Consider the following 24,820-nt stretch of genomic DNA (forward strand, 5'->3'; position numbering starts at 1 on the left):
TACCCTAACTACATCAAAGAAGCTTTCCTGTATGCAGCTCTGCCATAACTTGGTAACCTTTAGAGGGCCCTAATAGTCTCATAGAACTTAAAATTTAGTTTTTGGATGGAGGTAGGCATGGGAGGGGTAAAAAAGACATATAAGGGAAGAGCTAATACAGGCCACTAATGAGTCATCAGTTCAGCTTCTTTGTTTCTTTTCCATTCCTTTAACTTGTCCCACTTCTTACCTCTCAGCTTTGTCCCCCCGTCCTGCAAACCAATTCTCTTGTGCCTCCTAGGATAATTTGTTGTCTTAATTTTGCCATTCTGTGTTCAAATTAATGCATTTCCGAGGTTGCATTCCTGTACACACATACTGGGAATAAGCCACAATGAGCATAGTGAGTCATTTCTGATTAAACATGCATAGGATTGAGCTGTTGCTGTTTTTCATAAATGCTTGACATAAATGGCTGAAAGCCGAGTTGGATCCTATGCAGTCTTTATTGGTAGTTCTCACTGTATTCCACTGATGCAAGTGCTTATTGCGTTAGTATAAGAGTCTCTTGCACTGGGGGGATATGCCAGTTAAACAGGTGATAGTGAAAAGGAATGTATAGGTTCCAACCTAAAGAGAGAAAAGTGTGTAGCATTGGAGTCTGGAGAAATTCATCTCTATTGCAGTCAAATCTGTTGAAAATAAAAGCTTATATTTTTCAAAGAAAAAAAGGACTAGTGTCCTTCATTATAAACAGTGATTAATGTAGGGATTTATAATTTATCTGGCATCGTTTTGTTAAAATATTAGAGCATAACTGACTTCTGGCTTTTCTGCTTGCTTTCTCTTTGCCATTGGAAAAAATAGCAAGCTAAATTTGTAGCAGAATATTGCTCAGATTCCCAGTGGTAGCTGACATACAGTGGCAGCTTTCCAACATGCCTGCTTATCCATTTTACAGGTGTAGCAATGATGCAAATAGTCAGCTGCCCGTATGTAAAGACAGTCGCTACCACCAAGACCGGTAATTTTTTAAAACCATCTTAGTTTGTTTTGTCTGTAAGTTGGCATGGTAGTGAATGTTGTTGTTTAACTTTTATTTGCATTTTCCAATAACTGGATTTCTATTTTCAAAATATACTTTAAATGCAGCTTTCCGTGTAGCCAGCAAGCCACCCCCTCAATAAATTGATAGTACTAGCCTAATTAATACAAAACCTCCACAAGTTCAGAATCTCTTCCATCTCTATATATTTTGTGTTTAGGGTACAGTGTTTGGTTTTTCTCTCCTGACATCTGTACACTGATCAGACCGTTTGCATGTTAGTGTGCTTGTGTATGTGTATACATGTGTCTGTGTTTAAGCATACATTGAAAGGTGGTTCATACATTGTAGTCTATACCTTAGTGTTTCAATGGAGTGCAAGTGTAGTATTGCTCTATGCTAAATATGTCTGACTTGGTTAACTTGAAGCCCAAAAATGAAATTTGGTACGGAGATACTTAAAGACAAAAGTATTTCAATTAACAAACTAGTTTAGGAGAAATAAGTTTATTCCTTCACTTTATCTTAAGGAATTATTCTGGGTTGTACCTAATACAACCTCTTCTTCTTCTTCCTGTGGAAAAACTCACTGATTGGAATAATTGGTTCCAGGCTTAGCCACTAATATAACTTGATAGCTTTTTCCCTTCTTTTAAAAATCACATGCCCAGCATACTAAAGTTTAGATAAAGAAATAAAGTATATTTTATCCTTAGTAGTGAAGAGCTCACTAAAAATCAATAGAAAGCTTTACAAGACTTTAAAATCAAGCCTGGAAAAATCCCAAGGTCACAAAGTGCCTTGAAAATAAGGACCTCATTTTCCAGTTCTTTTCCAGGAGCTCATTTTCCAGAAATTGAGATTTCCCTATTGGAAATAGTAGCTGGAGTTCAGTAAGTGTACTGGATTCTCTTTCCATGGCACTGGGGAAGCCCTGCTTATATGCATGGCGTCTGTTGTATTGGACCAGTTAAGAAAGGTTTTGGTGATAAATAAATTGTAACATTCTAGTTATGCTAGAGAAATGGGGGGCGGGGGCAATTCTCTACAATTCAAGCTAGTCTTACTACTTTTCAAAACAATAAATTTCATCCCATCTTCTTTCAGTGGTTATTACATACATGTGCATGTGATTGGAAATAACTTAATTTTGTTCCCTTTATACATTTGGAATGCACATAAAATATTTGTTCTGTTGCTAGTTGGATGTCCAGTTGATCACAAGCACTAGTGATTCAGATAATGTGGAAGAAGTATGGTTAATTAGCATGGGGATACAGAATAGAAAGGACACATTAGTTTCCTGTATTAACAGCTTCATTTTTATTTCTAAACCATTATATATGCTGATTTCTGACTCACAAGATGATGCTTTATCGGGTTTTGCCTTTTGATTACTCCTTTTATGTAGGTGTCTTGCCAGGAATGGCTCCTCCTATTGTACCTATGATCCATCCTCAGGTTGCTATTGCCGCTTCACCTGCTACATTGGCTGGAGCAACAGCAGTCTCTGAATGGACAGAGTACAAAACGGCAGACGGAAAGACTTATTATTATAACAATAGGACACTGGAATCAACATGGGAAAAGCCTCAAGAACTGAAGGAAAAAGGTACAGTTTCAGTTTTGGAGCTTGGGAAGTGTTGAAGTTTTCAAACTAGTTTTCAACTAGTGTTGAAGTTTTCAAACTTTGACTGAGTTCATCAGAAAAGTGAAAGATTCTATTTTTAATTGTAAGGGAGACATATTTTCAACTTGTATCTTTCAGGTTTCACAGTATGGGATACTTTTTTCCATGCACAAAGTAGCTGATGATTATGTGTGAAATGTATAGTGATCAAGGAACTGATATTAGGGCCTGCATACCATAAATGGCAAATGTAGGCAGTGTTTTCTTATTTGTTGTGTAAATATTTAGCAGCTATTTTAATTCTAAAGAAGTGATGGTATTGTCTGCAGTTATTAAAGTGATTGCTACTAACTTAATTCCTTACTGTATGTAATGTGAGAATGATCTTGCATATATTTTTCCATATACAATTATTGGCAACTGCTTCTAGTTTAATAAATTTCTTGGCCATTTTATCTCTGCGGAGATGCATTGATAGCAAGAGCTATCATTCAACAGAAGCCCAATATAAAAGGAATTACATTCTGTATCAGAGGTCAAGGGGAACCTTAAAATCTAATGAAGTTTATTCTAGTAGAAGGTTTCATGAGTCAGACTCTTCAGTTTATGCATTTAAAGAAGTGAGATCTGATTTATAAAAGCTTGTGTTGGCTTAAAATTTTTAGTCTATAAGGCATCGTTTGAATTCTATTTTATTTTGTTTTTAACATTTTAACACTGCTAACTATCTAGATTATTATCATGGTTCAGAAAGTGAAATTGAGTTCTTACATTTGAAAAGTTAAGTGTATTTAGTGGAAGATAAACTATTCTAGTGTAATGCCATTTTTTAAATGGAATTATACTTTCTGTGGTAAAAAGTACAATTCTCTTCCCTGTACTTCTTGATCTTTCTTCTGCCTGGGACATTGTTGATCATTTTATCCTCTTTGGTACCCTTTCCTCATAAATTTCCATATGAGATTCTTTGCTCCATCACCTTTTTTTGCCTGTTCAACTATTTACTCCTGTCTCTTTTGGTGACTTTTCTTAGTGTGTCTCCCTTCTTTTCTCATTCTACAGTCATTCATTCTCATGGCTTAAGCTTCCACTTGTATCACAACTATATCTAGTTTTCCTTTCTGAATTTTCAGTCGCTGTTTAATCTCATATTTCCGCCAACATTTCTTTTTGAAAATTCTGCCAACATTTCAAACAAAATATGAAGCTGGAACTCCTAATCTTTCCACCCAACCATCTTCCCTTCCAATACTTCTGTTATTTTTATCTTCTTTCTCAGGCAAGCAACTACTGCGTAATTTGGGTTTGACCTCTCTTCCCACTTCCAAAGTATTGCCATCTCACTACTTTGTTACCTTTTAAAGGTATCCTACTCTTTCCTGTTTCCACCTACTGCTTGTTTATCTTTCTGATAACCTTGTGAGGTAGGTTGGGCTTACCATGAGTTTATGCTTTTCCATATAACGGAGAGGAGCCCCTCGTGAGATGATTCATCTCAGGTTTCTTTTCATTTAAACTGACCGGTAAAACCTTGAAATCTGTATTTATGTAACTCTTTCTGACAAACTATTCCTTCAGTTCCTTGACTAGGTTCAGGTAGAATTCTGAAGTATGACATATATGTGGGCTTTGGTCATTACATGCCAGTAAGCTCACAGATATTGCTTACTTGAAGATTGTCATAAATATATGGCCATAGTTGACACTGCCAAAATGGAAACACTAGAATTTAAATGTACTTTATATTGTAAAAATTATTATGGTGCTAAGTTATTACTAAAGATATTTTCTGCACAAAAAGCAGACAGTAAAATGAAAATATGTTTGTTTTTTAGAAAAAGTAGAAGAAAAGATAAAAGAAAGTATTAAAGAACCTGCTGAGGACCCTTTGCCTATGGAGACCGAGGAGGAAGAACCTAAAGTAGAACCTATCAAAGAACTTATAAAGGAGGTAAAAGACCTAATACTACTGCAGGTAAAGTTAGTGTTGAGTAGTATAATGGATGGAAACACAGTTACAGAAAGAGAAGTTTAAATGTCAAAATCTTGAAATTAAATAAAATGTTATGCATATAATTGATCCTCTCTCTTGGGTATGATTCTCCACTCCTCCATATGAGTGGTGGACTCTTATCTGGTGAACCAGGTTTGTTTCCTCACTCCTACATTCCTGCTGGGAGACATTTAGTCACAGTTTGTTCAGAATTCTCTCAGCCCCACCTACCTTACAAGGTGTCTGTTGTGGGGAGAGGAAGGGAAAGGAGTCTATAAGCCCCTTTGAGTCTTCTTACATGAGAGTAAAAGCAGGGTATAAATCCAAACGCTGCTGCTTCTTCATATTCAGAGTGATTGTCAAAATGGGAAGTCTACTACCACTGCTTATGCATAAAAGGGAGCTCTCCTACATTTTTCTCCAAAGCTGCAAATCTTTATGACTGCTGAATGAATTAGTTTGGCTGTCACAGGCCTGCAAGGAGGAGGAGCTTTGTGGGTGCAGGTAGAACAAGGGGTAGAAGGAATTTGAGTAACTCCTTGTTCTGTGCACACAGCTCTGCTGAGGAAAGAAGGCAATTTCATCTTGTTTGTCCCTTCTTGCTTCTGCCTGTCATTTCTGTGCATTGATTGATCCTGCAATCCCAGCAGTGACTGGGGGTGGGGTGGGGTGGGGTAGAGGTTGAAGGAAACTGCAGGAGGAGAATATGAGAATACTGTTTGCTCTCTGGACACAGGTAAAATAGTATTGTCTGATTAACAAGGCAAATAGGAGACATAGACTGTTTCCACATTAAGTATTTCCTGTGATTCCAGTCCTTTAGCTCTTCAAGCTATTCTCTTGTGCCCACACTTGTACTGGTTGCTTTCACTGCTGGTTTGAGGATTGTGGGGGGGGGGGTTCCCCACTTTTTCCAGATGTTCCTTTTCCCGAATAGTTTTTCCTAGTGTCTTCCACTCACTGAAATTTTAACATTTTAAAATTTAAAATACAGTTCAGAGCAATTCCAGAGTATCACCAGTACATCATGCAGACTCCGCCTGCCTATTCCCTCCCTCCCTCCCTAAAAGTTGTTTTGTGTTGTTTTTACAGTTAAAAAAATGTTGTAATTGTGTTGTTCTGCTGATTTTGCTGACTTTCAAGGGCTTAATCGTGCCCTTTACACACTATAAAGTCTTTGGCTGGTGATGCTTTGGTCTCCTTTGAAAAGATGGACAAACGTTTGGTAAAGTGTAACAGAGTTTGAGTTTGCCTTGATAAAAGGGATTGCCAGGGTGGGTGTGGAAAGCCTGGCAACAATGTCAGCTCTCTGTTCAGATGTTCATCACCCACACAGGAGTGCGCGTACATCCTCCCCCGTTCGGATGTTTTTGCTAAGCTGTGCATTATTGCTTACAAGGGAGCTCTCCCTCTCCCCCCACCTTCAGATGTTTTTGCCCAGTGGTGCTTTCTCTCCCATATTGGAGTCATGTACATTCCCTGTGCTTTTTGCTTGTTGCCCTGTGCTTTTTTGCTTGTAGCACCACGTTTTGTTCTGTGAACAGTGGATTGGAGCATGTACCATGGGTTTTATATTTTGGGTTCAGGTAATGGTGACTAAGTCAGGAGAGGGTAATTTAAAATGTAAATGCCCAGGGACCACCCAGCACATGCCAAGTTAAACGCTAACAAAATAAAATTAAAAAGGTGATGGTAAAGCCTCCTGGGAAAAACAGTACAGTTTGGAGAGGTGGCAGATGACAAGCAGCTAAGCAAAGCATGTAATTTTTGCAGCCAAACACTTGAGGGGGGAAGGACACCGACCATCTCGAATCTGCCGCTTATGCTCTTGCATCAGGACAGTCTGGTCAAGAGACATCATGTGGAAAAGGTCTGATAGTAAATAGTCCATCTCCTGTTTCTGAGGCTGGTTGGACATCGTCTTAGACTTTGTAGGCTTTTAAAATTTGCCTATCCTATTTGGATGGGGGGGGGGGGTTAATGTCTTTACCATGGGTTCTGTGTGTTTGCTACTGAAAACTTGTCAGCTAAGTTCAGTAGTTTTAACATAAAAAAATCAGACTAATAGTAGAGGTAGATTTGAGTCAGTGGCACCAAAGTGATACAGTAATGTATATCTTAGATTTACAGTCCAATCTAGGGAATGGGAGTGACCCCACCAATGCAGGCAGCATTTACAGTAGCAGGAAGGGCAACAGGGAGGCAGGCTTCTGCCAGGCAGCTCTGCAATACCTAATCCTGAAGCAGACTCCAGCCTCACAGCTGTTCTGGCCTTGACCTGGCCACCAGTGCATCTGGAGGCAGTCTAGCAGCATTCCTGAGGGTGGAGCCAACCTTAGTCGGCTTCCACTAGGCTTTTGGCCTGGGAACGCTCCTGATGCAAGAGTTGGATTTATGCCACTCTTTCTGTTTCAGGCAGCCAGGGATTTTCTGATGTTTGTGGCCTCCCAACGCCCCCTAGAAGTCTTCTGGGGCTGTCAGAGTCCTCTGGATTGGGCTGTTAATATCACTGAGGTTTTAACACAAACTTTATTTTTCTAGGGTAATACATAATGGTCAGGTAAACATCTTGACCTGTGGAATGTATATATTCATACAGTGTACATAAGTGATCACTGAGTTTAACTTTTAGGAAGGTCATTCTTTTAATATTTTCTAATCTTGACAAAAATATCATTTTAGTCTGCCATAGAGCATGCCATTTTTCTGTTATTAATTTAAAATAAATGTAAAATGGTTATTTAGCAAAACTAATTTCTACAGCCTTATGTTTCCTACCAGGAGCCAAAAGAGGAAGAAATGACTGAAGAAGAAAAGGCAGCTCAGAAAGCAAAACCAGTGGCTACTACCCCTATTCCTGGTACTCCTTGGTATGTAGCCATCATTGTCAAACTGATAATAGTGTATAAGAAGTAATTCTTTAATGCTACCCTTGGGTTCATTAACATTTTATCTCATATGTTTAGTAGTATGGTTAATATTTTCTTACTCCATATTGCTAATCAAACTAGCTTTTCATTTAATAAACTACAATAAGTATGCTAATTAATAATATTTGTAACAGGAAGTTGATGTATCATGTTTCATAACAATAAAGGGATAGCAAGTAGCCTTTTGGTTGTTCTGGGGAATTCAAAGTATTTGGGAGTTATGCAGAAAAATTTAGTTAATGAATGAATGATACCTTCTTAGCTTATAATAATAGCCATAGATTATTAAGGAAGCAAAAGTGGTGGAAGTAAAAATCGTCACAGCTGGGAGGAGGGGCAGCAGGGGACAGGAGGAATATTCTTCCCCTTTGAATCTCTCAGGTCCCTGCTTGTAGATTTTGCTTCTCTCTGCCCTTCCTTCTTGCTGTGGTTACTAGACAACCCATTGATGCCAGCCATGATCTCATGAGATTTTGTGTGCTCTCAGGTGGCATTTTCCATTTTGGGGAGATTTGTATTCCCCAATTTAAAAAAAAATGTTTTGGGACTTTTCTGCAAACCTAGGGGTTTTTCCAGGTTTTCAGAAACATTTCCTTTGTCCATGGTCACCATGCAGATTTTTGGATCCTCATCTGTGAGTCAGCTTTAGAATTAGGTATATTGACATAATAGAAAAGATAGACATGAAAGTTGGGTCTTCCACGCCACTGCTGGAAGAGGTACATGCTGTGTTAAATAGCTTTCTGCTGCAAACTAGCCCTGCCACTTTATACTTCTCTTTACTAAGGAACAGAGGCATAGATCTTCTGCCACTCAAGGGAGTCTGTTGTCTCCTTCATACTTCTGAGCTGGCGTGAGTAAGCACTCATAGACACAGAGCAACTTGTCTTATTCAGATACCCCGCTTGGTTTTCAATTTAATTTCTGCCATTTAAAGGGATCAGAGGAGCTCAGCATTCCTGCCATTTGAAGCAACTGCAAGAAGTGTCCTGATTGATCCACAAAACAGTTGCCTTGCATTATCTTTTGTTTTAATTAATACCTCCTCTTAGAGGAACCCAGGTTATTTGGATTATTTGTACGCCATCTCTGCAGAGAGTTGCTCTCAGCAAAGAGACATTTAAAATGCAAATTTAAAATTGAAACCTAAAACCATCTCAAGGAAAGGGCTTTCTCAGTTGTGGCCCCTCCTTGTGGAATGCATTCTGTCATGACACCTGTGCTCTACTGAACTGGCTTAGTTTGCACATATCATACAAGACTGAATTGTTTAGGTTGGCATTTGGACTGTAATCCACATATTTGGATTATTTTTTTAGCAGTATAGCACTAGCCCCAGATTTTTATAGTTCAAAATTTAACATTAAATATTATCCACTTGTATGTTGTTTTTACTAATTTATACAGTTTTAATGTGGTGACTAAAAAATTGAATAAATAAATCCCATCTGATACCTTGCCACTAGCACTACCATCTAGTTAGGATTAATTTTGAATTTATTAGCCCTTATCCTCTCCAAAACTGCCTCCGGGCACCAGGGTTTCTACAGTCTCCCTGGGATCAGCTGCAAGTGCAAGGTGTAGTTGAGTATCATCCACATAATGGGGACAACCTAGCAAAAATCTCCAATGACCTTGCCCAGTGATTTTATGTAGATGTAGAGGAGTATGGAGGATAAGGTGGAACCTTGTGGACCTGAAACCAGACTGGAAAAGATATAAGCTATGTGCTCCATCCAAGGAAGCTTGACATTGACCAGACACCACCCATTCAATCTCAAAATGTTTTCACATGGCACCTACATTCAAACTGGGAGGGCACTTTGGATTCCAAAGCCAAAATACCATAGTGAGAAAACTCTCATCACCTTCATCACTTCTGTGGGGTTGGGCACACAGAGCAAGGTTTGAAAGGAGAATTCTCTAGTGTGTTGGACAGTTTGGGAGGTCAAAGTCCCAAGCTGACTAGGGCTTTTAAGAGTAAGTATCAGCACTTTGAATTATGCCTGGCAACAAATAGGTAGATCAGTTCTAGAGTGATGTAGTCACTGTATCCAGCAATCTGACTGCTGCATTTTCAATTTTTTCATGTTTCCAAACAGCGTAAGTAGCCCCACGTAAATCACATTACGGTATTCTAACTTGGATATGTTCAGAGCATGGATCACCAGGGCCAAAATCATGCTTTTCAAGGCAGTCTATACATTAGCTTAACATGCTCCAAAGTATAACTAGATTCTGATCTGGATTTAGCATTTTGGTTTCTATGGCTGAGCAACAGATTGTACCATACACGTTGATACCATAGTTTGTTCTGCATAGTTTATGCAGAACATTGCATTTAGTCAGGATAAGGGTCTGCCATAAAGGCAGTAACTTTATCTAGTCTGTTTAGCCTTCAGCTGAGCTGTCTGTCCTACTTATTTCTGAGCAGTCTATCAAATTTCTCTGGAAAAGTAATAGTAAATATAGTAAATCTGTGGGAAACATCTTGCTAGTATCCTTGAGTATGCATTGCCCATCTTTTTTTAAAGGGAAGTTTCGATTCAGATGGCTTAAATGGTTTTGTAAAATCATAACAAAATATTTTGCCCGGAAAAACCAGCAGAGGAATTCAGAGGCAACCTCTGTTGAGTTCTGTTCTTTTTTCCAGACCGGTATTGGTACATGTAATGTGTTGGCTTGTCCTGTCAAAATGCTGATTTCCACAGAGCTATTAAAGAATAGGGTGTGAAATAATGGCAGAGAGATTAATCTAGCAAGGGAAATAATGATAGCAGACCTCAAAGGAATTAATCAAGTGATCAAAGGGAACAGCATTTGGAGTTTGATCTTGAGCAGTATGCACCTTTTTATGACCATTTATACTACAGTGAGCCCATGTCTTCAGAAGCATGCCTGAAAAAGGAAGTTTTCCTAGTTCTTTTTTTTAATTAATCGTTTTTTCCCCCTTATGCTTTTACCTACATTGGACTTAATTTTGACCCAGTTTGGTAGATTTTACAGGCTAAAATTATTTTCTAAACCATGATATAAAGTTGTCCTGCTTAGTTTGTGTGCCTGCAGTGATGGACCTAAAGACAGTGGCCACTATCCAAAGGACTGCTTTCTGTTCCTAAAGCATAGGGACATCAGTCCAACACAGAGTTGGATGATACCACTTATTTCAATGGTGTTTAAGTGCATATAACATAGGAGATTAACTGAAAAAGACCTGTGGCTATCACTATAGGTATGTATAAAATTGTCTGATCATGACTTTGGTTTTTAAACAAAACCTTATAATACAGGTAAACAAGTTTTATGTCTTTTCCATAGGTGTGTGGTATGGACTGGTGATGAGCGAGTTTTCTTTTATAACCCTACCACTCGTCTGTCTATGTGGGACCGACCAGATGACCTAATAGGAAGAGCAGATGTGGACAAAATTATTCAGGAGCCTCCTCACAAAAAAGGAATGGATGAGGGGAAAAAAACAAGTAAGAACTACATCTGTTTTATATTAATTTCCCCTTCAATATTGTGATGTATAATTTTAAAATTCTTTCTCACATGTTCCAGTTTTGTGCTCATTTTGAAGCAAGGAGTACTTTACAAATGGTACTGAGAGCAAATGTTATCATTGTAACAGCTCAGAATCAACAGAATTTAACTGCATGGTTTTGCTCTTCATGGTAGGGTTAGGGTAGTTCCTCCACTGGGATTCTTTTCCCTGTCCAGTAGGTGACAGAGTCCTTGAAGACAGACTCTGATGGATAATAGAATTGAACTTGGACTTTTGGGGACTACACCCCTCTCAACTACTGTGATTGTATCATTGGATTCTGTGTTATGTTTTCCGTAGAACTGAAGATGGTAGTTAAGTCTGGTAATCAGAGGTCTTATGGGAACATACTGACTGGAGTGCAACACCCAGTGTTCATAGTGAGCAGAGCTTTGAACCTTGACTTTCCAATTGTTGTTGAGTACTTTTACCTGTTACACCACAATAGCAACCACACGGGGGTGGGGGGTGGGGTGAGTGTGTCCTCAACACTAGGCTTCCATATCTTTTGTGACTATGACACATTAGTTGATAATCTTCCCTCAGGTGAGCATGGTTTAACTGTTTATCAGTTTTTATAAAGACCACCAGGGAGTCTCTTCAGATAGACTTGTAGTTATTTAGGTTGCAGCCAAGAAAACCCCATATGATAATTTGTGCAGCCACTGAGAGCTCCAAGGAAGATACCTGATGGCTTAAAACTTTATGTCTGGAAGGATTCAGTGAACCATCTTAAAAGTGGCTTGGAACTTGTAAGTGGGTAACTGGACCCTACTGCCCCCCCCCCCCCCCCCCCCCAAAAAAAAAAAAAACCACACACATAAACACACACAAGAGGTGGATGCTTCACTGTAGGTCTGCAGTTGGACTGCCTGGGACGGAGTAGCAGCTTCTGGCTTAAGTTACACCAAGGTGTGGCCCATTGTATCCCTTTCCTCACTGTGTGAGGTTTGTGAGGGATGAATTAGATTCATACCACTGGATCCTGCCTCAGCTGGCCCACATACATCCTTCTATACTTTGTTTCAGAAAAAGATGTTAGTATGGTCAGTTGAGGTTCATTGGTTAAGAAAGTTGTATGCTTCCACATTAGAATATAGTCCCGAATGAATATGAAAATTATAATTCATTTTTACATGCTGCCTTTGTCAAAACCATTATTTTGTGCATTAATGAACATGGTACTTTAATACAAGAGCATGTATTTATATTTTCAAGCGGATGGGGGAGCAGATCTAGATAGGCACTAGGACCTAGGCAGAGCATTCTACACCCAAGAAAGTCTGGCATGTTGAGTTCTGTGGTAAAGGAATATACAACCCTATTAACATCTTTTTCTGAGGCAGACTATACCACTAATACCAATATCTGGTATCCTAGTTTTGAAGTCTCTAGGTGCTCATATCTTGTAACTAGGAACTTCTTAGAAAATTATAGTGGAGATCTCCCTCCCCCAGTTTTGCTGCTTATGTGAAAAAGGTAAGTAAGTTGTTCATTTCTGCTGCTCTTACAGATATACCAGTGTTAAGGAAATAAAATGGTGATTTTATTTATTTTATTTAGTAGTTGTATTTGCTGTCTAAAGGAAGTTTGCACCAATAAACAAAACCAATCAATACAGTAAAACAATTCAGTAAAACACATTATAAAACAAAATCAGTCAATAAAACAGCTTGCCCAGAGGAAGGAAGGGAGGGAGGGCGGGCAGGGCAGGGCAGGGCAGGGCAGGGCAGGGCAGGGCAGGGCAGGGCAGGGCAGGGCTAACAACATTTTCTTAGGTTTGAGCTACCTTGAATAACATGGGGCTTTCCTCTGATTAGACTTGTTTTGGATTCTCCCCAAAGAGCCAGGGCATAAAAGCACATAAACCAAATGGGGCTTTCTAAAATAATATTAATAGATGAGACTGTTAATAGTTAAAAGCCTGGGTAAAAATAAATGTTTTGATTTGCTGCCTAAATGAAAGCACCATAGGCCTTTGAAGGGGAGCATTCTAAAGATGAGGGACCACCATCAAAAAAGCCCTGTCTTACCTGACTTACCTCTTCAGGTGGGCCTGCAAAGAGGAGGACTTGAAAAGACAATCTTAGCTGGTGGACTATATAATAGTGAAGGTCCCTCAAGTACCCTGACCTCAAGTAATTTAGGGCCCTGTTGATAAGAACCACCATTCTGAATTGTTCCTAGAAACGCAGAAAGCTTCAGTCTAGACCTCATCACTGCTGTGAATTCATTGAAGAGTTTAAGACAGATCATTATCTTTCCATTTGTGTTTTTATTTACATTATATACATATTAAGGATAATAAGATTGGCTAATCAGGCAACATGCTGGTAAGGAGTACTGGTTTTTTGTGTAATCACTTAGAACACACTGGAGAAATTTTTAAATACTCAGTGGTTGAATTCCATGATTAAATGTTGTTGAGAGAAGATAAGGCAAATTTAACACCTATTAATCCTAACAGCGGAATGGAGGTTTCCAAGATAATGTACCTCGGAGGTAATATACCTCTTAATACCAGGTTTTAGGGGACAGACAATAAGCATGAGTTCATGCCCCTTCTTGGGCGTTATAGAATCATAGAGTTGGAAGGCAACTAGTCCAATGCCCTGCTCAGTGCAGGATCAAAGTATCTATCTTTCATAGAGTACTTCACTTCTCAAGTATCTGTGGCAACTGATGGGAAGGGAGTAGCTGGAAAAGATGAACCATTGTCTTTTTCAACTGATTGCCATGAGTAGGACTACTATTACTTTGTCCCTAGGTTCAGTTTAAATGAAAGAACAGAAGGTGTTCTGAGCAGCACACTGTTTTGGATGATGCTTTTCATATGTCTTTGATACATCTACAAGGTCAGAGGATTGTCTTTGGATCAGTTTTGCCCCAACTTGGTCAAAATATGTTGAACAATATCTGGCAAGGTCTGTTGACTAATGTGGTGAATATAACTGCATTGTCCCTAGTATTTCTAGTTCCATGTAGAATATCAGATTCTGCCTTGGAGGGCATATGCAGATGGTTTCTGAATCATGCTTTAAAGATTAAGCACCATCTGCTCTGAGTCTTGACCCCCTTCCAGGAGGGAGCTCCTGAAGTCCCTTCAGGTCAAGAAGCTGAGTCAGGTACTTCTGACAGCATATTTTCCTTTCTTTTTTATATAAGACCTTCTCAAAGATTCCTTTTGAGATTCAAGGTTACTTTTTTCTTTTGAGATTCAGTATCATTTATCACCCCCCTTCTTTGTCTCCAAATGTGCATACACACCAAATCAATTTTCACACAGCAGTTCTTGATTATCATGGTTTAAGCAAAGACATAATTGTTTGTAAAATAACCATTTCAAGCCTTCATTGTATTAATCTAAATATAAGTAATTAAACAGTGCCTTTGATCCTGGAAAATTTGGCCCCTTTATGTATTTCTAGATGTAAACATACTGCTCAGGTCAGTATGCCTGAAATCCAGCAGTAAACTAATGCTGAGTTGCAGTGTTTGAACACCTCACTGGGTTGGATCCAGCAGAAAAGCTTACAGAAGGAGTAGGTGGATCCTACTCTTCCCCATCTTTTCTAAAGTCAGCTGCTTGTTCCCCAGGTCTTCTCTGAGAATCTGTCAAACCTTGCAGTAGCGAGTGAGCAAGCTGGTGAAATCATCTCTTTGTTTTTATATTGACACAAGCTGCTAATGGAAAAGATAAACAGAAGTACGTCTATCCCAGGGGTAGGGAACCTGCGACTCACCAGATGTTCAGGAACTACAATTCCCATCAGCCTCTGTCAGCATGGCCAATTGGCCATGCTGGTAGGGGCTGATGGGAATTGTAGTTCCTGAACATCTGGAGAGCCGCAGGTTCCCTACCCCTGGTCTATCCTTAATCAGATCACTATCCAGAGTTCAAAGTCTCAAGGATATGTGACACTACAGACTCTCCAGGAGTAGCATACCTTCTACACAGTCCATATTGCAGTTAGGCATAACCACTCCATTTTGGCAGGATGTTGCCTCAACCCTCAGGAAACTGTTGCCCTGTATGTGGAGTCGGCTTCAACAGATCTGATGTTCCTGGGCCGAGTACTAGGCTTCCTAGGCACAGTCCCATGGTCTGTATCCTCCCCAGTGATTCCTGAAGTAGCTTTGTTCTTTCCAAGTAGCTTTGTTCTTTCCAATACGACAGCATCACCCTACATACCATTCCTTGATGTGTTATGAAAAAGACCAGAAGATTCATCTCTCCTCCATCTATCATCATGCCACTGTTGAAAGGCACATAAAAGCACTGAACCTATTGCAGGTGGAATTCCAGAACAGATACACTGATTGTCATAAGCCTAGAAAGGATATGTGAATATTTCAGAATCCATTTGAAGTAGCACCAGAAGATGAAAATAATTGATCTGCAAGCCAGCGATAATCTCAGAGACAGAAAGATTTTCTTTGAATTTCTTTACGGTGATAAATATATCCGATAAACCAGAATAGAAATCTGACACACATGTTCACAGTCTTTGGCATCACGTACATCTGTGAATGCACTTTTTCCAAGATGAAAATTGTGAAATCCAAATATATGTCAGGACTTACAAATGAGCATTTACATGACATTTTAATGTCACAAACCTTGACTTGGACATTAATGCCTTGGCTGACACAAAACAGCTACAACAACCCCACACTGACTAGGTAAACATGTGTAGCTAAAAAGATTCCACAGCAAAATATTGTTTCAAAATGGATTTCCATTTCAACAATGCCAAAGAAGAGAAGAGACCCCTGTATCCCTACCTACCCTACTCATTAAATCTCAGGGGTATTGATTGGGCCACTTCCTACCCTACAGACTAGACCTCAGGAATATTTGGCCAAATGCATAGGCTAGGAAGAATTTTTTAAAAATGGTTTATGAATGTGACCTACCAGATGGCGGCGTTGCAATCCAGAGCACATTGGATACTATGACATTTATTTCTTAATAAACATACTACCTTAAGATTTAAATCTACACATGCTAATAAATATTTGAGGCCATCCAAAAAAGGGCAAGTAGAGAAAAAGAGTAAATAAAAGGGCAGCCTCCCTCTTGGAACAGAGAATATGCTATTAAATTAAAATTTTATACGCAGGATGCACACACACATCCAGTACCTGCCATCCAAGCAAGCCTCAGTCATAAGAAACAAAATGTCAGCTGGGAGGAGAGGAACTTGGTTGGAGGAATATGTGGGAAAGGGAATACCATAAACTTCACTACTGAGTGTACTCCTTCCCTCTCAAGCCAAGGGATCATTCACTGGCTCCTGCAATCACAGAGGCATGAGAGCACTCCTAGCTGAAGTGGGTGAAATGGGAGAGGCAGAAGCAAGCAAAGCAAGAAGTCAGAGCAACCAACTCTTGTTAAAGAAGGAAGGATGCTTTGCCTGCAACAGCAATCTTACCTTTAACTTTGAAAGCCTGTTAGAGGAGCCTTCTTGACTGGAACCTCTAGAAATCTTCAGTATGAAAAACACTTTATATCCTTTTTTCTCTCCAAAAATACCAGTCCTTTTACTGTCCTTTCCCCCCAAATCCTCCCCTTTTTTTTGCAAAAGCAGGCCAGACATCTCTGTTACCCATTCACATATTTAACTTCCTTGCATACATATAGCCTTCAACATGGTCATGCATGGAGCGGGGGAGTGAAAAGGCTGAGTGGTACAAGTACTTGAGGTTTGCTGACTGGCTGGCACAGCTGCCAGAATGGCCTAAATGCTAGTATGGAGGATAAGGCCAAGAGGGGGCTGAAAGAAGGAACCATGAGTACCAGAATGAATAATGTTGCTATTGTGTTTTTTGCAAGAAACTGACAGGAAAAACAACAGTAGGTGGTGCCTCTTGAGGCAGAAAGAGCAGTATAGTTTTGAGGGAAAATGCCTTGTGGGTGAGAGAAACAAAAAAGCAGGTTGGAGGGCCACACAGAAAGAGCTAAGGGGCCACAAGTTGGGGATCCCTGATCTAAGACAATATATTTACGTTTAATATTTTGAACACCCATGGAATTTAGACTTAAAAAAACATGCTGAGGCTGAAGTATATGTACACATACCCTTTCAATTACACTGACTAAAATATTTGACAAGTAGATAACCTGTCTAGGTCAGTTTTTAGTTCAAATAAAATAGTCATTGATTGATTAACGATTTATTTGGTGCACAATTATTATGGTAAATAAAACTGTTCTTTGGAAAAGGGCAGAAATCTGTAATTGAATATTTCTGTATAGTCCACCTTTTTCACTGAGAGTCAAGATAGGAAAGATGCCATATAAAGCTCTAGCATAATTCTACAGGCTGTCTTCTATAACAGTCCTTCTTCTCAAAGATCAAAAATGCACGAAGTTACTTATGTCATCACTGTATAAACTCCATGAAAAAAATAACCTATCCCTTGATGATATATTCAGATAATTCTCTATCTACTTGACAACCAGTGATCACTTCTGATGGCATCAGTCACCTGTGTGGGAACTGCATTCAGTCTCCCCATAAACAGATTTCCTGCTGAATATGTCGTTTGCAGTTTATCAACAAGGAATGCACATAGGAGTTGAGGGAATATAATCCCACAGAGGGACTCCTGATTGCCAGACCATGGTTTGCTGTTCCATCTGGATTAATCTCATGTCTTGGAGGGTAACAGGTTCTGGAAACTGTTCTAGAGTTGATGCATCTTTTATCAAAATATTAATTGAAGACATGTATTATTGATTGATTAAATACTATGGTTCTTTTGATCTCGAGATGCTGTTGTATCTCCATAGGGTACCTCTCTGTCTTTCAAAAATAACATGAGGTAGGTTCCTCAGAACTATGCGGGCAACAAGCAGGCACGAATGATGAAGTTGGATTGAATGATCTTTTAAGATTACTAATGGAAATCTCTCTTGCAGTAAAAGAAGAGCATGAAATGCTAGAAGAAACCAATGATGATGAACCTATTAAAGCAAAGAAACGAAAGTAAGTTTACCTAAAATTTGTCGATGGCATTCATTTACGTGAGATTCTATGTTCTAGTATAATTGATAATTAAGACTTCCTATGATATATCTTTTATTAATGTTTTGAGGAAAAGTGAATTTCAAAGCTGAGTAAAACTCAGGGAGAAGAATCTGTCCTTTGTCCAAATAATAAAAACAACAGAAGTCCTTGTTCAGTAGCTTTTAAATAGCATTGTGTTAAGATAACTATATAGTAATTGGGTGGAATTAGCAGTGAGCCACTCAACCTGTTTATGTGAGCAAAATACATTCTACTTGCAGCTAATAAAGTTATCCTATCTTGAAATGACATTGAATGTGATTCTACTCCTGTTGGGCAATAGAATAGATGCAAGGTGTGAAGACAAAAAGCATCTCAAGATAGGATAGAATGTCCCTATCAAACCTCTGCATGTGAACATGAGTACAGGCACAAGGGTAGAGACACCTTGCTGGAAGGAAATCAGAGTGGGACCCAGGCCAAGTTCTGTCCATAAAACAAACAAAAGCTCAGCATGATGGCTGTTATTATGGCAAACGATCCTCTCAGCAGACATTCAGCAAGTACCCTGGAACAGATCTAAGTTTGTTTGGCCTGCAGCTTGGTAGTCTAAATTGTCAACAGTGGTTTGTGCAGGGGAAGGGGGGCATTTGCACAGTGAACAGGAAACCATATCATCTAAATTCAACCTGAACTTGTTTCCCTGGAGTGATGGGAAATGAGATTTCTTAATTGTGTTGACTCTCTATAGAATGCTGTATGCCTATTTTTTTATAGGAAAGAAGATAACAGAGACATTGATTCAGAGAAGGAGGCTGCCATGGAAGCTGAAATTAAGGCTGCTCGAGAAAGGGCCATAGTTCCTCTGGAGGCTCGAATGAAACAGTTCAAGGACATGCTCCTTGAGAGAGGGGTCAGGAAATACTCCTATATTAATACTTTTCTGAAACTGAACTTTTCTTAGTTGTTTTAAGTCGGACTGAAACAAAAGTTATTTTATGATACAAGGATACTGAAATCTTAAAAGTGAATATATACCGCCTGTCTCCAGTTGCAAAGTAATGCCAGCACATACTTGGTAGGATTTAAGGGTCTTTATATTAGTCACACACTCCAAGCTGGTACATGTTCTGTGTTGAGGAACTTCCAAGCTTGGGTACACTTGATTATTGTGCAGTCCTAAGCAGAATTAAACACTTCTGAGGCCACTGCGCTGTAGAACTGCTGCAGACGTTCTATAAATAAATAGTAACAATAAATACGTAAAAGGGAAGAATGTTGTGAGCCACTTGGGAAGAAAAGTGGGGTATGAATTAAGTAAATAAATATCCCCCCAGAAATATTCCTTGAATTGTTGAAGTTCCACATTGTGGGGTCATAGGGAATAATGAGAGGAGATATCCAACCTTAATTTATGGTAGGTATTAACTTGGAGATTTTTGTGTACAACCTGCAGTTTTGATTTATAACCCTCATCTCCAGTCTCATATCCCCCTCCCACGACATTTTCAGGTTTAAATAAGTTATTTGCTCCTTTAAACCATTTTTCTGTGGAAATTACTCATCTGAAATTCATTGGACTTTTTGTGTAAAACAAAGCTAATAGTGGCCTTCTCTTCAGCTGACCTTATTCACATCAGTGCAGTACATTTCTAGCTGTTTTGTCCATTCCTAAGGTATTGGGGGAGTGATTCAGAATTGTGAGCTTAAATTTGAGTTAAAAAATCACTTATCTATTATATGGGAGGTAGAACAATCTTAGCTTGCGGTGAACAATCAATGTTCAGGTTAAATTTATTTTAAGAGTTTGTTTTCTTTTGAGTAATGCCCAAAAATCGATTCCTGTGTAAAGCTTTCTGGTTCCCATGAGTGAGAAATAGAAGGTTTAGAAAACTAACTGTGGAGTCATAGGAAATCATAATGCAGAACTTCAAAGCTCTCATTTGATGTATCATTTTTTAAATGTCACACAGTAGTGGTTATTTTAATGAGTAATTAGGTATGTGTTAGTTCTGTATAATTATGTAGACTTTTCTGAACCAATTAGTGTGGAAATTTGCCATGCTGACCTCCTGTAGCTCATCATCTATTAGTGATGAAACTGCTGTAAGGGTTTCAGTTGTGGCTCCTTTTTAACAGATGTCCTGTAGGTTTCAAGCAAAACTGCACAACTTGCATGTCTTTGGGTGAGTTTAATTGCCAGTAAAATCAGCAATTCTTTGTTATTTTTTTTAAATAAGGTTTCTGCTTTTTCAACTTGGGAGAAGGAGCTACACAAGATAGTTTTCGATCCCCGGTACTTGCTTCTTAACCCTAAAGAAAGAAAACAGGTATTTTTTTCACTGTGTGGTAATTATAGTCACATGTCTTAATGGAAAACTTAGCATTTATACGGTACATTAAAAATTAAAGGTTTCTTGGAGAAGTGTGAATTCTGATATCTGGGAATTTCCAATAATCAATGGAGGGGAGCATCCAGTGAAGTTCTCATGACGTTTTATGGGGAAATGAAAGTTTCACATTCAAATGTACAAATACATACAGATTTTTATGTTGGCAAAAACAGCAGTCTGCATCCCCAGATAATCATATCAAAATATTAATGTCAGGAATATCCAGCAGAAATACAAATGCTGAGGAAATTAGCATCATTATATTCAATAGTGGTGTCATGGCCCCTGTGCAGATAACAAAATGTAGGGCCAGTCATGAGGGCTAGAGAGAATAGTATTTATCCAAGTATACAGCAAGATGATTTTTCCTTGTGGATACCCCCCTTCCCAAAGGGATTAGTCAATCTGCATTGGTAGACTCCAAGAAAATTGTGCATGTGTCAACAGATGCCTGCATCTCATCAGTAGGTCAAACGGATCAATTGGTAACTGCACTCCTTGCCATCACCTTGCCATCCAAATCTCTTGAATAAATAAAGATGTGTTCTATTGCAGAAACAAGAAGTAGATACTCTTGATCAAAAGTGTTGTAAAATTTCTGGTTTTACATTATTGTTCAGTTAAGGAATCTTTGTAAAATAAAATCATTTCGCAATCTGAAATGAAATGATGCCTTTATGGGTTAAAAAGGAGCACTGCAGGAAAAAATAATTTCAGTTTTGCTTTGTCCTTTTCATGTCTTTGATGATGGTGTTTCACACAGACATACAGCATTGTGGTTGGTACTTTTTTAGGTATTTGATCAGTATGTGAAAACCAGAGCAGAAGAAGAGCGTAAAGAAAAGAAAAACAAAATAATGCAAGCTAAAGAAGATTTCAAGAAAATGATGGAAGAATCGAAGATTAATCCCAGGTAAGATTTTTTTTTCACATTTGGTGTGAAACATCTTTTTCAGATGATGTAGAGTTAGAATGTGTATTTCATTCTGCTGTGTTCCTGGTTTCTTTGGTTCTGTTGCTTTTAAGGATTTGATTTGGTTCAAGGCCACAGTTTTGCAAGTTTACTGCTGTGAGGTCAAATTTTAATATTAGCTATTTGAAACAATCTACATTGTTCTATGTGGTATGGAGAATGGATTTACTGACTCTGCTCATTCAAAGTCCAAGACCTGGATTCCCCTTCTCCCTATTGGCTGTGGAAAACACTAATCTGGAAAATATGGACCTTCTTTGTGTATGATTACTTGCACTATTGTTGTGCGCCGCCCTGAGCCCTTCGGGGGAGGGCGGGATATAAATTGAATAAACTAAACTATGATACTGGGGTTTTTTATTTGCTGCTCAAGTTTTATATGCCTCACTTATATGGATTCAGAATGTCAGTGTGAAGTTAGATAGTTTGCAGGCCAAATTTCTTAGAGCCCTTCTATAAATCCCCAGAAGTGTTGAAAGTTCTGTACTATTCTTGGAAACTGGGGAATATCTGCTGTCATTTAGAGCTTGGCTCGCAGCCATAAAGCTATGACTTAAGGTCATTCTGTTTGCCAGGGGATCAGTTTTACTTACATATCTTTTTCAAGATGATTGTTCTAACGATTGGTCCAGAGCAGTTGTACATAAAGTAACCTCACTTGATCTGTCTTTTTTTTTGCTCTTTTGGTTCCGGATATGCCTCTCCAATTGGTGACTCAAAGACTTAAGGATGTCACTTTGTCAGAGTTATGGACTCATTCCATCTCTTCCTGTTCTTCAATTTCCCTTGGCTTAAGTTACAATAATTCCTTTTGTCTAGCAAATTATCTTAAGAATTTGACTGTCCCACATTATTGAAAGCTTTTCACTAAGGCTAGATTCAACCTGTTTTCCTCAGAGGTGCTCTATGGTAGATTTGCAGGCATCCCCTGTTCTTCAAAAAATCTGTCCATATAATGGCACAGAGGTGGAATCACTGATATATTTTTTGCTATTTTGTAAATTCTACCTTAGAATATGTCAGTTGAGGTTAATGCCATTTCTGATTATGCGGGAGGCCCAGCCTCTTTCCCTACTAAATAAGATCCTCTTTAGAGGATAAGAGCAACAGAACTATGTCGACTGTAACTAAGTTCCTTTCAGAGGCTGGAAGGATCGGACAGCTTATGTTTAGCTTGATAAATGATGCTGATTGTAAAGTATAAAATTTTACATTGTTCTGTATGCTTTTATCTTATCACAGTTGTCTGTTTATTGTTTTATATGTGATTGGGTCAGTAGATTTCAATGAATAAATACAAATGGCTTATGATACAGTAACGTAGAGAACTCATGTTTTTTCATGACTACAAAAATGAGAAACAGCCCATTACCAGTTGGCAGTGCGGGCTGCAATTCCAGAGTTGTTTGTGATATTGACTATTTTATATTGAGTATATTGAGTGCTCCCATTATTGCAGAATACATGAGTATATCTAGGTACCAGCTATTCAACTCCGATTCATAAGTGGAAGCCATTCCACAGCCAACAATGGGGAAAGCCTGATCTGTATTCTTCCTACTTAGTGGTGGATTTGCAGCCTTGTATGGTTAATGACCAAATGAGTTTTCACAGTTTAATCATCTATGCAGCATATTTCTAATAGGTAATTATTATGGTTCTATCACCATTGCCTTTGATGAATTTGCTCCTTTTGAAGGCTAAACCAGATAAAAGTTGCTTTGATGTAATAGTACATTTGTTTTAGTTTTATGTAATAGTTTCAGCAAACTAAAGTGAAATGTTTGAGACTTATACTGGTCTGCTATTATACTTGAATTCATCTGATTCTGCAAACAGCTGTCCAATTGGGTAACTTGGTCAATGGGGGTAGAATGCAAATTGAAGAAGATGAAATACTGATCTTGAAAATAGTTGTTTTCTGTGAAACTCTTTTACTGGTTTCGTGTTAAAATATTTCTGGCTGTCCTTCGTAGCCCAGAGGACACAGACATAATTATTTCTATTGTATTTATGTGTTTTTTTCCAGTTTTAGTCAGCATCAAGTAAGGAGAAACAAATGTCCAAGCGCACTTCAGTGTTTTGTTGATGCTCTTCATTTTTTGATTTTACCACGTTCATCCAATGTACCACTTTTCTAAGGATCTCTGCACTCCTTGTGTTTTATATGATCAAGAATTTGTGTCCAGCCTCTCCCTTTCCAGCTTTTTTCTTTAGTATAGGTTTACATTCACTTTCAGTCAATTGAAAAAGCTACCAAATTCTTCTCTTGTTTTAATTTACCCTACAGCAACAGTAGGCGTGAATTTCCAAGTCTAATTATTTCCTGCTGCGATGAAAACATTCGTAGGATTAGAATGTCTCACATAATCTTGGGGCCAGATTAGCATCAGATCTTGGAAAAAGCACATTAGTGGGGGTTTTTTTCAAGGTAAGTGGCAGTGCTGTATCTACTGCTCATCTGAGATTTGGAATCTGGCCCTGGAGGTGAGAATATTGCAATTATAAATGCTGCAGGAAAAAAGGGTGGAAAGCACTGCATACAGTATTAAACGAGTCTGGATTTTTCTGTCATTAGTTTCATTTTGGGCATATTTAAATGGTGAGTGATAACTTTGCATAACCATGAATGAACAGGGCAGGCTGGTAATAGGAGTACTGAAAGATTATACTCTGATGGAAGAACTGCAATAAATGTATACACTTTTTTAAATGAGAAAAATCTTGCATAACACTTTTTTTTAAAGGAAAAGAATAATGCTTTGCTTCTTGGACTCTCGTCTGTGTTATAAGGATACAGGTGTGTTAATATTAATGGCATATGTTTCATCTGAAGAGAAACGTTATGCGGTTGTACTAGTGAATGATATGCTGGCTAAGAAAACTCTACCAAATCAGTATACTTACCATTTTGTTGCAGAACTACTTTTAGTGAATTTGCAGCCAAGCATGCTAAAGACTCACGGTTCAAAGCAATTGAAAAAATGAAAGATCGGGAGGCCTTGTTTAATGAATTTATCACAGCAGCAAGAAAGAAGGAAAAAGAAGATTCGAAGACCCGAGGAGAGAAGGTAAGATTTACTTTTTATTCCATGTGTGTGAAAGTAGTATGTGTGAGAGGGGGTGGGAGAAGGCCATTGCTAGTCTTCTTAGGTTCTCCTCCCCAATTACTTTTACCAGCGCTCAATTTTTCCTTCTTGATGCATTCCCCACCTTTTTAGTGATATTAGGTAGACATTTAAAATGTATATATTAAGTATTATGTATATTGTTGTTCACATAATGTTCTCTTTTTTTGCTAAATTAACATCTAGGTTTCA

General features: G+C 38.5%; 1 protein-coding gene across 7 annotated transcripts in view; it reads left to right on the forward strand.

The window, feature by feature from the left end:
- The window catches only part of TCERG1 (transcription elongation regulator 1), a 63,623-nt gene that overhangs the window by 22,652 nt on the left and 16,151 nt on the right, over positions 1-24,820 (forward strand). For 2 of the 7 annotated variants that reach the window (XM_048487639.1, XM_048487646.1), the window contains 10 exons: positions 941-1,003; positions 2,436-2,636; positions 4,490-4,629; positions 7,411-7,517; positions 10,896-11,056; positions 18,047-18,113; positions 18,912-19,047; positions 20,375-20,464; positions 21,322-21,440; positions 24,421-24,571. In XM_048487639.1, the coding sequence (XP_048343596.1) occupies positions 941-1,003; positions 2,436-2,636; positions 4,490-4,629; positions 7,411-7,517; positions 10,896-11,056; positions 18,047-18,113; positions 18,912-19,047; positions 20,375-20,464; positions 21,322-21,440; positions 24,421-24,571 (1,235 nt within the window). The remainder of the gene's footprint in view (positions 1-940; positions 1,004-2,435; positions 2,637-4,489; positions 4,630-7,410; positions 7,518-10,895; positions 11,057-18,046; positions 18,114-18,911; positions 19,048-20,374; positions 20,465-21,321; positions 21,441-24,420; positions 24,572-24,820) is intronic. The other 5 variants (XM_048487641.1, XM_048487640.1, XM_048487642.1 and 2 more) reach the window with 5 other exon arrangements.

Source organism: Sphaerodactylus townsendi, linkage group LG03 (assembly GCF_021028975.2).
Source record: "Sphaerodactylus townsendi isolate TG3544 linkage group LG03, MPM_Stown_v2.3, whole genome shotgun sequence".
Taxonomy (NCBI): Eukaryota; Metazoa; Chordata; class Lepidosauria; order Squamata; family Sphaerodactylidae; genus Sphaerodactylus; species Sphaerodactylus townsendi.